The 19,292-nt window shown below is 39.3% G+C and overlaps 1 protein-coding gene across 1 annotated transcript; it reads left to right on the top strand.

Moving 5' to 3' along the window:
- The first annotated feature begins 1,196 nt into the window (after window positions 1–1,196).
- Window positions 1,197–14,511, top strand: trhra (thyrotropin-releasing hormone receptor a). The gene is made up of 2 exons (XM_020633772.3): window positions 1,197–2,307; window positions 10,417–14,511. The coding sequence occupies exons 1-2, from the start codon at window positions 1,501–1,503 to the stop codon at window positions 10,855–10,857; spliced, it is 1,248 nt and encodes a 415-aa protein (XP_020489428.1). The 5' UTR covers window positions 1,197–1,500; the 3' UTR covers window positions 10,858–14,511.
- Window positions 14,512–19,292: the final 4,781 nt, after the last annotated feature.

Below are 19,292 nucleotides of genomic sequence, written 5' to 3'. Positions count from 1 at the left end.
TAGTTTTCATGTATACGCTGCTTAGTGGAGGCGAAAGCTGAATAAACTCAAGTGATATATTTGTCTGTATTCTAAATATAACTTGAACTTACAGCTGTGAAAAATACACATTCTGGAGTAAAAGAACTGGAGAAGTGTAAATGATCAATAATTTCTGTTTTGTAACATACCAGTTTCTATAAGACTTGATATATCTTATGATTCCCTAATAATCTGAAGTATAAACTCCATCCTTCCACTTTTTGTCCCTACAGGCTACATTTGATGGTCTTTTTTATAAGTGATTAATTTTGTATTGAAGCGTACATAATTTATCAGCCGCATGACAAGATAATCTCATTAGCATGACTATGCCATTTTGTGAGTTAATTAAGTGATTAGCTTGGAAGACAGTCAATGCTAACTAATGACTTACAACCAATCATTTTTTCACGATGGAGCATGGGTAACTGTCTGAGCTGTTTTCTCTTCCTTCTTTTAGACATTATAAAAACAACAAAAAGCAATGTGTAAATTTCAGATAACACTTTGCAGATGTTTTGAATTTTAATGTTAAGTGGGTTTCTTGAACAAGTTGATTTATTTTGAAACGGAAACTCTGAATTCACACAAATTCAAGAGAAATGCAGACACATTTAAAAACCTGCATATAGAGGTTTGTGCAAAACAATTAATGGACAGTTTGTTAAACTGTTTTATTTGTTCATGTTTTTAATCATGTATCATATGTTTAGCCCATATAGTATAACATATGTTGTACTCTAAGCAGAACAAATTAAGGAAGACAAAAAAAACCCAGAAATAATAAATTAACATAGAAAAGAAGACAAAGAGAAAATAAGTTTTCATTTGATTCTTTTATATATAAAAGTTAAATTGGAGAAGTTTGTTTGTGTATCAGCCTGTGCCCCTCCCCCCCCCAAAAAAATAAAAAAAATTCATAGGTTAAAAACCCATCAGATAACAGCATAGTGATGCTTATCTGCATACGTGTGTGTGTGTGTGTGTGTGTGTGTGTGTGTGTGTGTGTGTGTGTGTGTGTGTATGTGTGTGTGTGTGTGTGTGTGTGTGTGTGTGCGCGTGTGTGTGTGCGTGTGTGTGTGCGTGTGTGTGTGTGTGTGTGCGCGCCTCACAGCAGCTCTGCTCCTGTGAGGCGCGCACACACATACAGGAAGCTCCCAGGACTGTGTGAGCAGAGAGACAGGAGCAGGGCGCGGAGCTGCACACTCTACACTGTCTGACAACTTCCCACAGACAGGGCTCAATGGACCTTTTACCATTTTTCGAGTTTCATTTGATGGATTTGCATAATAACAAATTTGATTTCGAACTGCAGAAAGGAGGTTCGGCTGGATTTGTATGTGCTTAAAATGAAGTGTTTGGATGATTTGCGCTTTTTGGACTTGTGTGTCAGCGCCATGCAGTTAATTGAAATGATTTCCTTTGTGAATGCCTGATGTAATTATCTGCAAAGCGCACAGAAGTAGGCTATAGCTTGTCATGGAGAACCTCACAATGGATAATATGACTTTGGAGAATGACACGTCGGCGCAGGACAATCAGACCCTGGGTGTGTGGACTGACTACACAGTCGAGTACAAGGTGGTCAGCGTGTTCTTGGTGTCCCTAATATGCGGGGTGGGGATCGTGGGGAACGTGATGGTCATACTGGTGGTCCTGACCACCAAACACATGCGAACTCCCACAAACTGTTACCTGGTGAGTCTGGCCGCGGCTGACCTGATGGTGCTGACGGCCGCAGGACTGCCCAACATCACGGACGCGCTGCACGGACAGTGGGTATTCGGGTACGCAGGATGCCTGGGGATCACTTATTTCCAGTACCTCGGTATCAACGCGTCCTCATGCTCCATCACCGCCTTCACCGTGGAGCGCTACATTGCCATCTGCCACCCCATCAAAGCGCAATTCCTGTGCACTTTAACCAGGGCGAAGAGGATCATCATGCTGGTGTGGACGCTCACCTCTGTCTACTGCGTAATGTGGCTCTTTCTGTCAGACACTAAAAACTTGGTTTATGACAACGTGGTTCTGCTCAGCTGCGCCTACAAAGTGTCCAGGAATCAATACCTGCCCATCTACTTCACTGATTTCGCGGTTTTTTACGTGCTGCCTCTCATGCTGGCCACGGTTATGTACGGACTGATCGCTCGGATCCTGATCCTGAACCCGCTGCCCTCAGACCCCAGGGACAGCACCAAGAAGTGGAAGAAGGACACGAGTCAGGGGAGGAGGATGCTGGGCTCCAGCTCCTCCAGCAGCACCACGGCTGCCTCCCGTAGACAGGTGGGACACTGTTTGTTCATTCACATTATCACCGTGTACTCAATGTGCTGGTACATGCGTGTGTGTCCAGCTGCTCCACAGGTCTGATAAATATCCTCCAATCAGAGTCAACTTTGAGTGATGTCATTCAACCCATCAGGCTCAGCTTTAGAAAAAAAATGATATAGGCTACAGTTGTTGTAAGAAATATAAAAAGAAACACATTTGGCAAATAGCCTACTCATAAAATAAGCCTGCTGCAATTAAAAGGACAGCTTTTTATTAGCTTTATAAACCAGTCATCTACTTGCATTAACCCTGGAATGTAGTGTGAGTTGAGAAAAAGAATATTGCATTATTATTACACCAAATAAGGAAAAGTGTGTGTTTGTATATGATTTACAAATTAATTCCTTTCTCTCATGAAGTCATGTGCAGATAAGGTTTTGATTACGTATGTGTGGGATCAATCAAAACACAGGGAGCTTTAACTTCTGATAGAACAAACCTTTAAATCAACAAATACATAGCTGTTTGATATTCAGAGGCTAGTGCTAATCAAATAGTAGAGTACACACTGCTGCTTATTCATACTGCTTGTTTTTAGTCCAGCTGGAGTCTCTGAGAACAACCAACATCATTTTTCATAAAGTACCAATTTTATCAGAGAGGGATCCAAACCAAACATCAGTGTGAAATGTTGGTACATTAGATTGGTTTACTTATCATCTCATTATAAAAGCAATTTCCATTTAAATGTGTTTGCGCTTTTTGTGCAAAAGATAAAATTTGATACAAAGAGTGTCAAAATGCTGCCAGCATCAAATCCTGTGTAAAAGAATCTGACATAGTCCTGGTTTCATCAACCACTGGTACATGAACTCTGTTCTAAACCTGAATTACAGTGCCCATATTTGGACAAGAGGGTGGACCCTGGTAGACACAACATACAGGTGTTATTCTCAATTCTACACTATCTGGTACCATGTTCCACAAAATGAACGTTATGCCAGGAAGAAGAAGACTTTGAAAAAAGTGTTTTAGATCGCTCAGCTATTAGAAATGTTTCTGATGTAAGAAGTCAAGTAGTGGGGCCATGCTTCATGACATCGACTAATTTAGACCACTTTTGGGGAAAAAACTGAGTCTCCATCTGCTGGCCATTAGTGTTGGCTTCACTTTTAAAATCAAGGCTTTTCCTCTCCTTTTGTATAATACATATAGCTATTTGTTTTCATTCTGTGTCTTGCTAACTGTAATAGAGGTAGAGCCCAAGTTGAACTTTTCTTCACCATTGTGATACCATCTTTTTTCCTCCACTACCGGTTACCAGAACTTGTATCTCCGCCAATACTCAGTGCCAATCTGATTCCATTGTAATAAAAAAACATACTTACTATTATCAAAGCGCTTTAGACTTGTTATAATAACCCAGATCTGTAACTTCTGTTGGAAAAAATAAGCCAATGTTGACGTGCAACAAACTGCAGTTTCTTGAGTGTCCACATGAGGCAGGCGGCAAAAGCCAGTGATCCCTATCAGGTCCCATGTTAAGACGACTATTTCTACAATAAAATAAACATGTTTACAGCCTTGTACGATACATTTTTTTGGTGTCAATAGCTCATTTCTCCATTTGTTAAAACTAGACCGGGGTGATTTTAAAAACAAACTCTGTTCTGATTGTAATGTTATCCAAACTGCAACCGCCATTGTTCAGCTTCAAAACATCTCTTCAGAAACTGTGCTTATGTAATTACTCTGTATGGCAACACTCCCACAAAACTTGTTAACTTATTGTTTTTATTATTATTATTATTATTGTTTATTTATACAGGGACAGTACACAATTAAATGTAATTGGACCAGAGTTAGCTAATAGCTCATTTGCGCTCTGTTGTCCCTAGGCAAGTAGACAAATAATACATAACAGGAAGTGCATTATCTAAAACACCAGAATATGTAAAAAGTCCATTCATGTGGAAATTACACTTAGGCCACTAAGAAATCACATATATAACAAAATACATAAATATCAAACAACACCATAACATTTTTTACATCAATAAGTAAATCAGGATGACAAACAGAATATGCAAGGCAATCATTAGTGATTACAATGATGTGCTGATTTTAGCCAGAATTTAAGCTTGTTTTTAAAGTTTAAGCTCTGTTTAAGCTGGTGTGATTTTTACAGTGTAAAATGTTATCACAAAGCAAAATTTTTGCTTTCTCTGACTCATGTTGCTAGCACCTTCTTTAGCTTTAATCTGTAGCTAGCACCTTACTCTTGTTCAATATCGAGTGATAAATAACCTTGAATCAGTTCTCTTGTAAAACAGCGGATTCACAGCTTTAAATAATCAATGGTGACAGAGCAGAACAACTTGTTGTTTATATTTCTTTTTCAGACCGATCAACAACAATTGATTGTTTATTGATTGATTTCTTAGAGCTGAGAAATGATGGTATCAGATTGCAGTTAGACTGTTGTATTCCTCAATGCAGAGTAAGAAGAGTCCAATTGACAACAGGTATCAAGTTTCATTTGGTTTCCTTTTTTTTATAGTTCCCATGGAACGGTCACCTTTGAATCTTTTTTGTGTTTATGTAGATACAATGGATACAACTATATTTTTGACTATAAAGCACAAAAGTTCATTACACAAACTGTATTTCATCCTCCTGTAACATCATCTTTCTTCAATAAAAAAAAAAATCCTACTTGAAAAATAAAACATGATCCACTAAAGACACTGAAGCACTGCGGTATACACAGGTTCCTAGCAGTGGTAGACGTTTGTTTTTATCAGATCAGTGGGAGAAGCCTTGCTGGAATGACAAGGGGTGTGGTACCCTGAGGGAGCTCCATGCTCTATTGGTTAGTCTAATCAGTTAACCCAGAGTCAAATAGGCTTTTGGCTTTTTCTCCATCAGTTGTGTTTGTCTAAAAAACACGCCCACAAACACACAATCACATGTGTTTCTTGATGTCAGCAACATACACCTCATGCTGACACAGGGAACAATTCTTACCATCTACCACGTCGCTGGCTGAATTACCTAAAGGTCAGGGAGTAATGAGGATCCAGGATTGGGTGTTTCACTCATTGATGGCATCGGCGGTGCCCCTTTCCAATCCAATTACAATCACCTGAATACAGCCGAGACAACACAGCATAAATTAGGATAAGATTTAATTACATACACATTTCACACCAGGATTATCCTCTGGTAATTATATTAACAAATCTAGGCTTTGTCAGGTTGTGCATTCAGATTCAACAGCATGTGATCTGAATAAATAAAGAAGGTTTCATGAGAGCCATGCTGAGGTGGTATTAGAGTCGCAATACAAATTCTTTACAGGCTTGGTTTTTAAATAATTGGGTTATTAAGCATTAACAAACAGTCCATTGCATACTTTTTTCCCCTATAATGAACACATTATTATCACTGTTTCAATGAAAGCCTCAATAATAAAAATAGATTACATTGTTATTTAGGAAAATTGATATAGAGAAAAAATCGAAGATGTTCCTGCAAAATAAATACTAAAATATATATATATATACATTTCTGACTTTGTCCTTGATATAGGAATGATTCCAAATGTTTATTTTGTTAAAACTTAAAATACTTTGCTTGAATTGTCCAGCTTCTTTTTTGCAGTTTAAAACACAAAACTTAACAATAGCAGACAACTCGACTATTGATACCTCTTACTGAAAGATCAGCCATTTGCTGCATTCTCAGAGTTAAAGGCTGCCATTGAACTCTGACAATTAAGTATTACAGGAGAGACACTTGTTGTAGTAGTGGTCAGATACATTATCAAAATACGACTCTAAATGGCCTTGCCCCCGAGTACGTTTCAGACCTCCCCCACCCCTACACCACGTCCCAGAACCTTCAGTGTATGGACACTGGTTTGCTCTCCACACCAACCTGTGGACTTTCGGGGGCATCTACCATCAGTGTGGCAGCCCCCAACCTCTTGAACTCTCTCCCAGGAGATATCTGCAAAGCTACATCCTTGGACATTTTCAAAAAACCCACCTGTTCAATTCAGCATATGGTTATCTCGTGTAAACATTGCCATCATTTTTTTTAATCTTATTTACTTATCGATTCATTCTGTTTCGTCTTTTGTTGTTCCTTGAAATGCGCTATATAAATCCAAGCTATTGTTATTCTAACTATTAAATATACCCCTGCATTTGGTGACCACCACTGCAGTGGGCACTGTTTCATTCTGTCACTGACTCAGTTTTACAATTCTACAATTCTACTACAATTCTACAATTCACTTAGCAGACGCTTTTATCCAAAGCTACGTACATCAGAGAGTAAGTAAAACACAAGCAAGGATCTCGGAAAAAAAGGGAGCAATGTCAGTAAGAGCAAACGATCAGCTTTGAGTCTGATTGGACACACAGGTGCTGACAGGAAGTGACCAGAGGCAAAGCACAACATTGAGGGCAGTTCTTGAGAGCTCTAATCAGTATAGAAACCATCTTATAAGTCGTCGTTATCGAGCAAAAACCATCGTCACAACCATCATCATCATCAATGATATGGACACCATCATCATTAAGTTAGTAGGTATTCATGAAAGAGCTGGGTCTTTAGCTTTTTCTTAAAGGTGCAGAGGGACTCTACAGAGCCAATGGAGTTTGGAAGTTCGCTCCACCACTGGGGGGCGACAGAGGAGAAGAGTCTAGTCAGAGGCTTAGGAACCTGTTGTAAAGGTTGGATCAGACACCTTTCATTGGCAGAGCGTAGTGGGCAGGAGGGAGTGTAGACCTGGATGAGAGAGTTAAAGTAAGGAGGAGATGTTTTTGTCGCTGTTTTGTAAGCGAGCAGCAGAGTTTTAAATTTGATGCGAGCAGTAACTGGGAGCCAGTGTAAGGAGATGAACAGCGGAGTGACATGTGCTCTTTTAGGAAGGTTGAAGACCAGTCGTGCTGCTGCATTTTGTATCATCTGTTTTAAAGCAACTTAGAGCCCTGAAAACCTCACCAGGAGGCTTCTCTTTTTCTTTGGCAGCTCCTCTTAGGGATCAGGTCGGCTGTGGCTCAGTTGGTAGGGTCGGTCGTCTCTCAACTGGAAGGTCGAGGGTTTGATCGCCAGCTCTTGCAGCAACATGTCTGCTGTGTCATAGGGCAAGACACTTAACCCTGGATTTCTCCTGCTGCTTCGTCGGCAGCGTTGGAATGCGTATGAATGGGATTGGTTACTTCTGAGGGTCTCATCTCCACAGCAACCACTGCCATTAGTGTGTGAAGTGACAAGTCACATACCCAAAGGAGCTCAGTCAAATACTTAAGTGTATGATATGGTATACACAGAGTAGCCTGGTATGTTTTTAATGGTATTTAATTCAGTGAGAGCTAATGGATTTGTTTTGTGTAGATTCAAAAAGCTTTGTGAAAAATCAACCAAATAACAAACAAAATTATAACGAATAGTTATTGATAAAATAACCATCTTTTAACTCTACTGTTCATGGAGGGTCTCCAGCCTCTGCTGTTTGTCCAACTCAAAAGTGGTAAATATGACTAACTCTGTTACTCAGGCCAGAGTAACAGTCCAAAGTAGCTCTTTCTGTTTTCTAATAAAAGAGAACTTTTATTAGACGAGAGATCATAAAGAAAGACGAGTTCCATCTTTTTGAAAGATCTCACACGGTTGCTGTCTGTGTTGGGGGGGGAGAGAGTCTGGAATGACATGCGGGAAAGAGTCACAGGCTGGTTGCAAGGTCATTCGCTTGGAGGAGTGTAGCCTCCGTACATGCTACTATGGGCGCCCCCAAATGCTTAACTGTTAACACTTAAACCTGCTGTGACTAAGGCAAGCTGTAGTGATCACATTATAGAGAATCATAATTAAGCATTTTCTTGTATGGAAGCTTTCTTTCTGCAGCTACCATGTTTAAAGAACTGTCTGTTCTGCCTGAGGTCACCTGATGTTGACCTGAACTCTTCACCACAATTATCTGCTGAGTGTCTGGTGATCGTCTCCAGCATGGTTACGTAAATGACTCAAGTTTTGACTCAATTTGCACAACCTGTAAATGCTCTGGTATTCACCTGGCCTCTAGCATGTCCGAAACTGGCTGCAACCTATCCAAATGTCTGGTAAAGGAGGGCATCCTCCTCTGTAGTTGGTCCTCTGATATATAAACTCCCATTCACAACTTCATTCACACCATCAATCCTAGAGCAGTAATATTAATAAAATGTTAAAAATAAAAGATATTCAAGTCAAGTGTTCAGGTTGAGTTGCAGCTGTGATCACTAACAATAGACAGTATGTCATTTGGTTAAAAAAATACTTGTCCTTGGAACCAATTTAACTGAACCTAGATTTCAGACCTGGCGACAACTGTGGTAAGAGTTAGGGAGTTACTGCAGGTCCCAGAATTTGCTGACCTTAGACAGTCATGCAACAAATGAAATGCAAATGTGTTTATTTAGGGTGTAGCTACATAAAATTGAGCCACCGCTAGCACATACTACTCAACAAAACACATGAGGATTCCAATATCCAATGTCCAAACACAAGAGCATTCCCTTGTCTCAGCAGTTGAATACTTTCAACATGAAGCAGAAGTACAGTAATAGGAAATGTTCAGGGCTGGTAAACAGTAATGTCCAAACAAAGAGATTGTAACTGAATTTTAATCATGGACTATATAAAACATGAACATAGTTCCAATGACGTCACTTGTTGGATTCTGAAGAGGCCGAATGATGGCGGTTGCAATATTGGAAATCCCATCTCCACCTAACTTTCGATCAACCTATTTACAGGCAGAGTTCAGGCAAGCCTCAAGCCAAATAGCAACAGCTACAGCAGTCAGCAGTCAGTCAACTTAATCACATCCCTTATTATGTACATTTAGGCATAACTCTTTGCCCTAATATTCAATTAAAAACAGATGAGCTACAAAAAACGTTCAGCCCTTGTACAGTGTGTAGCAAAAAATATATCAGTTATTGATACCAAAATCTGTTTATTGAACCAGGCTGTACACATGTTTCTTTCTGTTTTTAGAATAGGCATTTAACAATGGGTGTTAATGGAGCTTTCTGGGCCCTTACTTACAAAAATTATGAGAATCTTCTTAGAAAGTTCCTAAATTAGCTTAGGAATTTCTAGCAAGGAGTCTTAACCTAGGAGTTATTTTGGACAGACACATCTCAGAGCAACTTAGGAAGGGACAGAAACTTTTTAAGGAGGTGTGGTCGACCCCGTTGCTAGGTATATAACATATTCCCTCAGAAGCTGTGATTGGTTGAGCCAAAAAATGGAGAAAGTAAATGCTCTCTTAGAGACAATGGACATAGAAAGACAGCAAAAACAATTAAGCCCAATCATAGAATCTAGTAAGACATTGTGTAATCATGAACTCTATGAAATTAAAATTTCTGTTAAATAAATTGTACGGCCTGCCAGAACAAGTATTGTTCTTTTGACTTTTGTAATGTTAAAAGACAAAGAGTAAGGTATTTTACCTGCTTTTTGTAAAGTGTCTCGAGATAACACTTGTTATGAGTTGACGCTATGCACATAAAGATTGATTGATTGATTGATTTTGCAGGCCCCTTGAGGATCTTCGATTTCTTTTGTAAATTCCCATTGGCTTCATTCTTTTATCCTGGTGGTTGCTGCTTAGTATTGTACATTGAAAGAGCTGCTTCTGAAAAAGTGGCAACAATAGGTAGCTTCAAGAATTGGATTTAAGTCTATGAATTATTCAGCTTGACGACATTAGGAACAGGCCTTGTTTCATTCAAGACAATTTGACATTTTGAAATCCCATTCAGCTGCTTCATATTCAGGTTCGTAGTGTTGTTCATGCGGGCTCACTGTCAAACCGTCAGGACTTACTGGGACTGTTCAGTAGGACAAAGCCAGTGTTACAGTTATTTATAACACCTGCGTTTTCTCTGCTATGACAAGTGAAAGGTCTGTTGTGAAAAGAGACACTTTTCTCCACATTTCTTGTACTGCAGCCCACACTGCAAAGACTTCAGGTGTATAAATTGAAATGTAATCTTCAATTTTCTATCAATTTATTTGTGATTACATTATTTTCTGACAAATTATTGTTTTTTTTCCCAGGTGACAAAGATGCTAGCTGTGGTTGTGATCCTCTTTGCCTTGCTTTGGATGCCCTATCGGACCTTGGTGGTGGTCAACTCCTTCTTGGACAAGGCCTACCTGGACATATGGTTTCTGCTCTTCTGCCGACTCTGCATCTACTTAAACAGCGCCATCAACCCGGTCATCTACAACGCCATGTCCCAGAAGTTCCGCGCAGCTTTTAAGAAGTTGTATCACTGTGGCCCACAGCGGATGGAGAGACCAGCTTCTTACAGTGTGGCACTAACCTACAGTGTCATCAAGGAGACGTTCAATGGGGAAAGTCCAGACCACTTCACTACAGAGATGGATGAGCTAAACACACCAACAGATCAGTACTTACCCACCAGAATCCTACCAAGTGCCAAGAAGATGTCGTTGAAGGAGCCTTCTTTACCTGGAAGTGATGTCAAAGCCTGATTAAAAACAAACATTTCCAGCAAAGAGGATTGCAGAGATTCTGACAGCGGCTGTATGGATTCAGTCACCCATGGGACACATTAGAGATGTTTTAATTAAAAGTGCCCAGACACTTCTTATTTAATTTATGTAAAGTGTTGTCTCTTTGAAATGGTTCTTTTATTTGACAAGAACATTTGCCAAGAGCCAAACAAGATGCTGTGAAATGAGCTGACATGGGTCTTTATTGCATTTTTTAAATAAAACAACTCAAGCCTTCATAAATCTACAGGTTAGATTACACAAGTTATTAATAAAGCTACAGAGCAGGAATTCAAATTATGCAGAGACCGCCTGTGCTTTTTGTCTAAAGAAGAGAAGCATTAGCTATCAATGCAGGGTTTGATGAGATAATGCAGACAAAATGTAAGTGCGCATTAACTTAAAATGTTAAAGGAGGAAGAAGAATGAGAGCAGTTCTTGTCAAATCATTTAGTTTGATTATTACTTTGGTTGAAATATTCCCATTTAATTGAAATCCTCTTCCCTCTCTGATCTAAACTGAAACAGACCATGTTGAACCAAAGATGACCACCTGTCACACTAAAAAGCATGAAATAAAGAAGTGTATTTCATAAATCTTAGTCATATGGCATTGGATATATTTGTTTTTCATTCATAAATGTTCTGATCTATATCATGAAGTAGTAAATCATTCCCTTGTATTTACCAGAACCAGACATTTACCAGGTTTTATGCAGGTGTAGACAGAGTACCCTTTTCCAATTAATATATTTTTCTTAATTAACCCAAGCATTGTGTCAGTCTACCATGACTTATCCCACAGTGTGCAATGTTTACAGCCATGGAGTGTATATCTCTGTGAGGGTCAGTTTTTCCTCCTGCAGGTTGGTTTTGTTTTTGGAGAAGAGCTAGCATAAAGTGGTGCAGTATCAGATACTGATGTTTCAGGCTTAACTTGGTTCTTGCCGTTTTCAGTCTTCTTGCTCCCCGTATCCACAGTATTTGCTTGTGATTGACTTCAGGTTTAATTAACCCTGCTTGTTGTTGTGTCCTCTTAGCTAACACTCAACACCTAAATGTCTTCTTAAAGGATGTCCTTGCACCTTCCAAAACCTGATCACAAAAATGATAGCATGTCATATGTGAAGTTACTTCAACTGACCTCTTCATGGTACAGTCAAACACCTCTATGTGAACAGAGCTTTCTCTGTAAAAGTGATTCATTTGAAAGTCCATTATAATTTATCACAATATTCAATCTCTGTAAAACTCTTGTTCTTTGATAGTTGGGGGCTGATCCATTAATTTTTTTATGTGTTCAGTGTACTGGTCTGGTCTGGCGAGCTTGGTATGTGGAATGAAGGTGAAGGAAGGTGGCTAACCACCAAAATAACCTAACTAATAGCTCTGTACATTTCTTATAGCCTTCATGATTTCAAATTTGCTCTGTTGCAAGCAGGACTTAATGCAGTCAATATGGATGATTTCAAGCAGCTGATGATAGATAGTAAAGGACTCAATGTCCTGTTTTCTTACTTTTCACATTTTAAGTACATCAAATGTGGCTGTTGGGGCCTTGAAGATGTACCAGACTCCACATTTTGTCAGTCAAATCATATTTTGCTTTTCAGAATGAAATTTGAACTATTAGTCTATTTGCAGATTTCCTTGTTGATGCCTCAGCATTTCTTCTCTGTGCAATGACACAGGTAAGATTACAGGTACCAATGGACCAGACTGAGAATCATTAGTAAAGGGACAAACAACTTTTGGTCTGATATCTATTCATTTAAATTACTTGTAAATGGTCTGACAGGCAAGAAGTAGCTCTTCCCATGTTTTGGGATGAGGTTAATATTGTGCTGCAATCAGTCTTATTTATCTATGGTGTATCAAAGTTTATAATCTATTTACCAGGGACATGGTTTTTTGGAGCTATCATACCAGCTCTGTTTTGTTCAGGTTTAACTTGTAGCAAGAATCCTCTTTGTTCATGTCTTTCCCACTAGAAACCGTGTAATTCAAATTAATGTAAAAGCACAACACCGTGACATATCCTCGGTTCCAGAGAGAAATCAGAGACATGAAATTACATGACCTTTTGAAAAGGTTCAAGGAAAGACTGCAATTACAGGTAATCACTTATTCATGCTGTGTCAATTCATAATCTCCTGAACACTAATGATTTCAGAAGGGAATTCGGTCTTTAACAGTAAAAGAAACCACACTACTTGATGTTTGTTTAGCCACTGTTCAGATGACCATGGTGGACTCTGCGGCGAGCCTGTGAAAGTCAGTGGACGATGTATAATATAGAGGAAGAGATGTAACCCTGTTGAGCAGACATAGAGGCTGTTTGTCAGAGGGTCAGGTATATGTCATGGCTGTATTTCACTGATATTGGCTTAGACTGCAGAGTTCAGCACTTTTCAGTGATTTATCTGCTCAGGAAGCAATGACGAGATGTGTAACTAGATGTGACAAAGTGCCATTCTGGAGTTGGTGCAAGTCGTATGTAGTTTATACTGTTCACTCTGCTATTTAAATATGATTTTACTGCTGTTTGAATTGTTTATGTTTAAATTGAAGAGCACTCTGAGGGATTGAACACTGAGTGGACTAACTGAAAGGGACGTGTTTCATACTGAGCAGCAGGCTTTTTTTGTCTATACTGTAAAGTTGCTTGAAATTGAATGTGCAGTGCAACGTGAAATTTATTCAGTATTGTGTTTTCATGTGTGCAAGTGGGTGTGTTTTTTGAATAATAGTTTGTTTTGATCCATTGATCAATCGGTGTGTTTTCTATCATTTGGAGCCCGGCAGAGGAAGCTAATCTGCTCCAAAATGAAAAAGTTTGGAGGACAAAGAAATGGTTTGAAGTCTGTATTTTGTAGTGTGAAGTACCAGTCAGTCATGCACCTTTATTGTGTTCTCTCTTTGTTCTCATTTGAAATGCATTTCATTTTTTGGGAAAATACAAACAGATGTGATTAAGATGATTTCCTTCCTGCACAGTGAGCGGCCTGTCGCATGTATGCAAGCTTTTGTGATGTGAGCACAAAGTTGATAAAATGTGATGCCATCTGATGTGATGCTTTGTGCACAATCCTCTATCAAGGTAGCTTTTTCTGCTCTTGCTGTTTGATGGATTGTTTTGTACTTTGTATTGTTCTTTGCCTTATAATAAACAGAGACAGTCATTGCAGAAACTTGTTGATTATGCATGATTACTGCATGTTCATTTCTTATACCCCATCTCCAACTGATCTATTACTAGCAGCCATCAAAGAAACAGCCTCATCCAAGCTATGAATCAGCACAGATAGCCTCTGTATGAGCTACGACCACGGTTACAGGACATCAATAAGAGGGGTCGAGGGCTTCATTTTGAAGCAATCAGCTGTAGTGGCCTGCTATAAGAGGCTGTACTGTCAACACAAACAATATGACACCCCACATCATTTATGTGCAGGGACTGTAGGTGATGACACTCTAAATGTCTGAGTCATCAAACCTCCTCCAGTGTGGTAAAAGTACATTGCAAGCACTCAAATAGAGTCAGGAAGCCACTGGAAGGCTAACTGGATGTCATTTCAGTCTTCGAGGTCAGTAGAAAGTACATGCAACTGTAATGGTCATGCATGGTCATCCCCAACTTCAAATTGTAATTTTTCCATCCTCCTAAAAGAAATATGAAATTAGTACTGTAACAATAAAGACATTTCATTTTTTTATCTGTTTGATATCATTGTTCTCTAATTATCCCTGCAAAGGGATGTGGCAGAATGGAGCCTTTTAGGGTGGTTTCACACTAGAGACTCAGGCCTGGATCCAAGTACACTTGTTCCCAAAGTCCGGTTCATTTGACCATTTTGAACAGAAACGTACCTTGATTATCATGCCCGATTCCACTTGAAAAGGTGATCTCAGGAACAATTCACGTGTACTTGAATACGGTCCGCGAGAAATGTGAGCGCAAACGTGCTCAAACAAGGAAATGGACCGCTATATGACGAAATTCAAGACGGGTCCTGTCTCTTCAAATTATTGCTAATGTGACCAGAGTAATCAAGAACACACTAAGGGGGTTGAGTGTCATTTTAGAGTGTCCCAATGCTACCAACGGCATTGATAAAAAGGACAACAGCACAAGCTACACAAAATCAATCAGCCCATTGACATAGTTGCTGTAGGGCATGGATCTTTTTTTTCCTTGCAGCTCCCCTCCTAATTGCAATTCAAGGTGCTTTATTGGCATGAATGTAATAAAAACCAAACATTGTCTCCCAACACAGGAAATACAACAGCATTAGTAATAATTAGTACAGTGATTTATGAGTATTTTATTCAGCCATTATACATATACAATATTTTTTAAACAATACAGATGGTTCAAACGTAGTCAACACTCATGTATTATGTAGTGACTGAAAAGGCATACGCAGAAGCAAACTGCTTATAAATGCCTATCCTACATTCTTATCGAATTAAGCTGCAGCTCTCAGAAGGAAAAAGAAAAAAAACAACAAATAAATCATTCACCTTTATGATAATCAAAAATAACTTTAGGAAGCATTTTTTGGAAAACAAAAAAGTGAATTACAGGTTTTTAAATTGATATAGGCATCATTCCATAATTTAACCCCGACAACTGAAACACATCTCCTTTTAATATATAAATAATATCCTTTTTTTTGCACTTTGTACAACAAACTAACAAATACCTAGAGTCTGGGTGTTACTTTGACTTTGCTCTAAACATTATTTGCATTATTTTGTAGTCAAACAAATCATTTGTGTGGGCATAATATTCCGTCTTATTAATAATACGTATTGCCAGTTTTTGCAGAACGACTGCTGAATTCTGAATTTAAAGTGTTTTAAAGGTAATGATAATGGATTTATGGTGTTATGGTAATAATTGAATTCCTATAAAAAATAACCACCCCAGTCGGTGAAGCAATGGTGAAGGGAACAATACTAGAGGAGTGCATGACACACACAGACATCATCCCCTTGACTGATGAAGGTCACTTTGTAGTTTCATTAATGATTTGTGACTATATTGACTTACACTACAATCATTCTCTCTTTATGTTCTGTGTCCGTGTCTGTAGGGGTAAAAAGTGATTAAAATCTCCTCTAAGCTGTTGAGCTATATGATGATTGAATGTTAAGTTCTCTGGAAATGATGCTTCCATTCAATGAGAAAATATTTGTCCTCAAGAACCAGATTTACCCTCAACCTCTTGCCTGACCTTTTAGTCAACGATCCAATACATCCACTTGGGTTTGTATTGCACTCACACACTCACACACTCACACATGATTGATCCATTGGAGGAACAGCTGAGTAAGACTTTCCTGTGGGTATAAATATGTAAAGGGCCAACTAGATAAAAATAATATATGCATTTGATTAAACTGTATTAAGGCACCAATTTCACAGAGTTATTGAATTAATAAATAATCTTTGTCCCTTTCTCGATGTGGACAAAGCCTATCTCATGGGAAACAGTGGAAAACAAATTTACAAGCCAGAGAGCCATATTATTTGGATCCCTGACTTAGCAAATAGTCAGGGCTCCCAAGTGTTGAAATGAGATGCTGAGCAGGTCTGAAGAAGCCGATAAGTGGTGATGCCAGAATAAAAGCCTCAGCAGTGGGCAGCTGCACCAATGAAATGGCCCAGGCTCAATGATACTTATTTATTTTCCTGCCTCTGCCTTCCAGCTCTATGACGTTTAGAGTGCAGATCTCGACAAAGAGGAATAAGAGAGTAAATGATGCTACTGCCATCAGCAGAATGCCACCTAATTTGCATAAGCACTACAGCGAAGAAGATTTTCCACTAGCATAGTTTTGCCTCAACAGTTGGCATTTATTTCTTTGCTACAGTTAATCTGCATGCTTGACAATTAATTCAGCTATTGGGCTACTATCCTTAAAATGTGAAGTAAATGTGACATATCCTACCAATGTCAGGTAGGCTGGGTCTTGATGTGCATACATACAGTAAGAGGAGAGGTGTGAGGTGAGAATCCTCATGTCTGACATTTCCCTCAAACTTTGTCAGTATTCATTATTCTGCAGCCCCAAGTGCAATTCATCAGCATAACCCGAGCCAATTCAGGTGGAAATGTTGGCTGGAAATTGCTGTTTGAATGCAGTTACTGAGACCGGCAGACTGCAAGAAACACTTTAATAAGAATATCTTGTTAGGAAAAAGAATGAACGCTTGACTTCACCAAGTCTCGCACCAGCACACTTACACTTACATTAGGAGGAGCTATTGAACCCCTGTATACATACGTTTGTTAAAACGACAGGAAACAATCAAGGAATTTATCTGATTACTGAACATTTGTGTCCCTTTAGGCATGCTTCATTCTTACTATTGAACTAACAAGGATTTAGTTTAGTCAATAAGGATCCTTATGAGCAGTGTGTTCAAGTAAAACAGTCAGGATAATGTCAATATAAGAGCAGATGTCAGTCAAGCAGTCAAATCTTTTTGATCTACAACTTATCGTGTTTCACTAACAAAGACCACACCAAGACAGATATTGATTAAGAATAGTTTATGTAATATGCATGGCGGAGATCGAAATGATGAGCAAGGTTGGATGATTGGAAGACTGGGGGTGGATAGATAAAGGGGATGAAGGGGTGAAGGTTAGAATGGAGGGAAGGGGGGATGAAGGTAAGGGTCGAGGGATGGGGGATGAAGGGATGAAGGTAAGGGTCAAGGGGTGGAGGTAGGGGGCGTAACAATTGAGGGGTAAAGAGATGGAGGTAAGGGTCGAGAGGTATGGATGAAGGGATAAAGGTAAAGGTTAGGGGATGAAAGGAGGTAAGAGTTGAGGGACAAAAAGATGAAGGTAAGGGTCAAGAGATGAAGGGATGAAGGTAAGGGTCAGGAGGGAAGGACGATGGACTTGTATCAGCCAATGTAGGTACGATGTAAGGAAACCAGAGGGGTTGAGACTCTTGATGGGGGAGCCATCTCTTTGTTGCTGTTTGTATAGACCCCCATGGTGAGAGAAGTTAAGATACACAAAGGAGTTTGGGGAGGAGGGATGTGAAATCAGCATCAAAGGAATAGGAGTGATTAAGGCGTGCTTAAATACTTCTGAAACAGAAATGGGTTGGGGTAAGGCATGGTCTATGTTCCTGAAACAAGTTTCAAAAACTACATTTATCACTTAATAATAATAATAATAATAATTTATCCTTTATTAATCCCACGAGGGGAAATTCAGTTTTACACTCTGTCTAATGAACATGCTACACAAACACAGGCTGAAATACACACACATGCACAAACAGGATCCTATGGACATGCATTAATGGAGAGGTCTCAGAGTGACGGAGCTGCCCACAGTGGGTGCTCCTGAGCTGGTGGGGAGTTCAGTGCCTTGCTCAAGGGCACCTCGGCAGCGCTCAGGAAGTGGTCTGGCACCTCTCCAGCTACCAGACCAATTTCTGGACTTGGTCCGTGCCGGGACATGAACCGGCTACCCTCCGATTCCCAACCCAAGTCCCTACAGACTGAGCTACTGCCACCCCTTACAAAATAATCATATTTCAGTTCTGACAGAACTATTTCAGATCATAAACTGCATAAAATAATGGATCTAGCCTTTTGTAATATGACCATTTTATGTTTGAACTACAGTTTTTAATCCATTTTTTTAGGCAAATAGTGACCACTTCTTGAAGAGGGGTCGGATATGCATTGTTTTACTTTTTCCTCATGTCTGCATCTCGCTTTTGGGTCCGCTCTACAAAACACAGAAAAAGAGAGCTCGTAGGATTTACATTTCATCCCCCCTCATGTAAAGCAGACCAGCAGAGCAAATCCTATAGAGAACTCACCACGACTTCAATTAAGTTTACCTTCCTAAATGAAAAATGAAGCAGGTAAAGGAAACTCTCATAAGTTAGTTTAAATGAATGTGTACTGGATGTGCACACTTTTACTGTGAGAAGCAAGTCTTTAAAGCCTTTATTTTGTACTCTGATGAGGGTTACAGGCGCTTATTGTATATTGTTTATTGTATAAACACAATACTGCAATAAAATACACACAAACAAATTGGAAGACAGAACATCAACAGAACATTCCCACTTTTTATTGACGCAATAAGTCCCTTTAAAATTACTTTGTGGTTAAAAGGCACAATAATCTCACTTTATTGTCAATAAGGTTGCACCTACAAAAACAGCCTCTAGACAAAAGCTGCAAACGCAAACAAGGAGCAAGCGAGGCATGAAAAATCCTGATTGAAAAACGGAAAATAAGACCATGCAGGCTTACATTTCCATCACCTCAGCCTATCAAATTGAGAACGGAAAAGGAGAGACAATAGCATGTAATCACAGCTTGTTTCTCAGGCGCCCCAGGACATCTCTCACAGGAGTGCAGGCTT

This window comes from Labrus bergylta, chromosome 8, assembly GCF_963930695.1.
Source record: "Labrus bergylta chromosome 8, fLabBer1.1, whole genome shotgun sequence".
Lineage (NCBI taxonomy): Eukaryota > Metazoa > Chordata > Actinopteri > Labriformes > Labridae > Labrus > Labrus bergylta.
This window is presented reverse-complemented; position numbering and strand designations above follow the sequence as displayed.

Bases quoted from the DNA above. Each gene is read 5' to 3' on its own strand.
- trhra (XM_020633772.3), top strand. From the start codon at position 1,501: ATGGAGAACCTCACAATGGATAATATGACTTTGGAGAATGACACGTCG. The intron at 2,308-10,416 runs GTGGGACACTGT...TTTTTTTCCCAG, and splicing joins CGGCTGCCTCCCGTAGACAG to GTGACAAAGATGCTAGCTGT.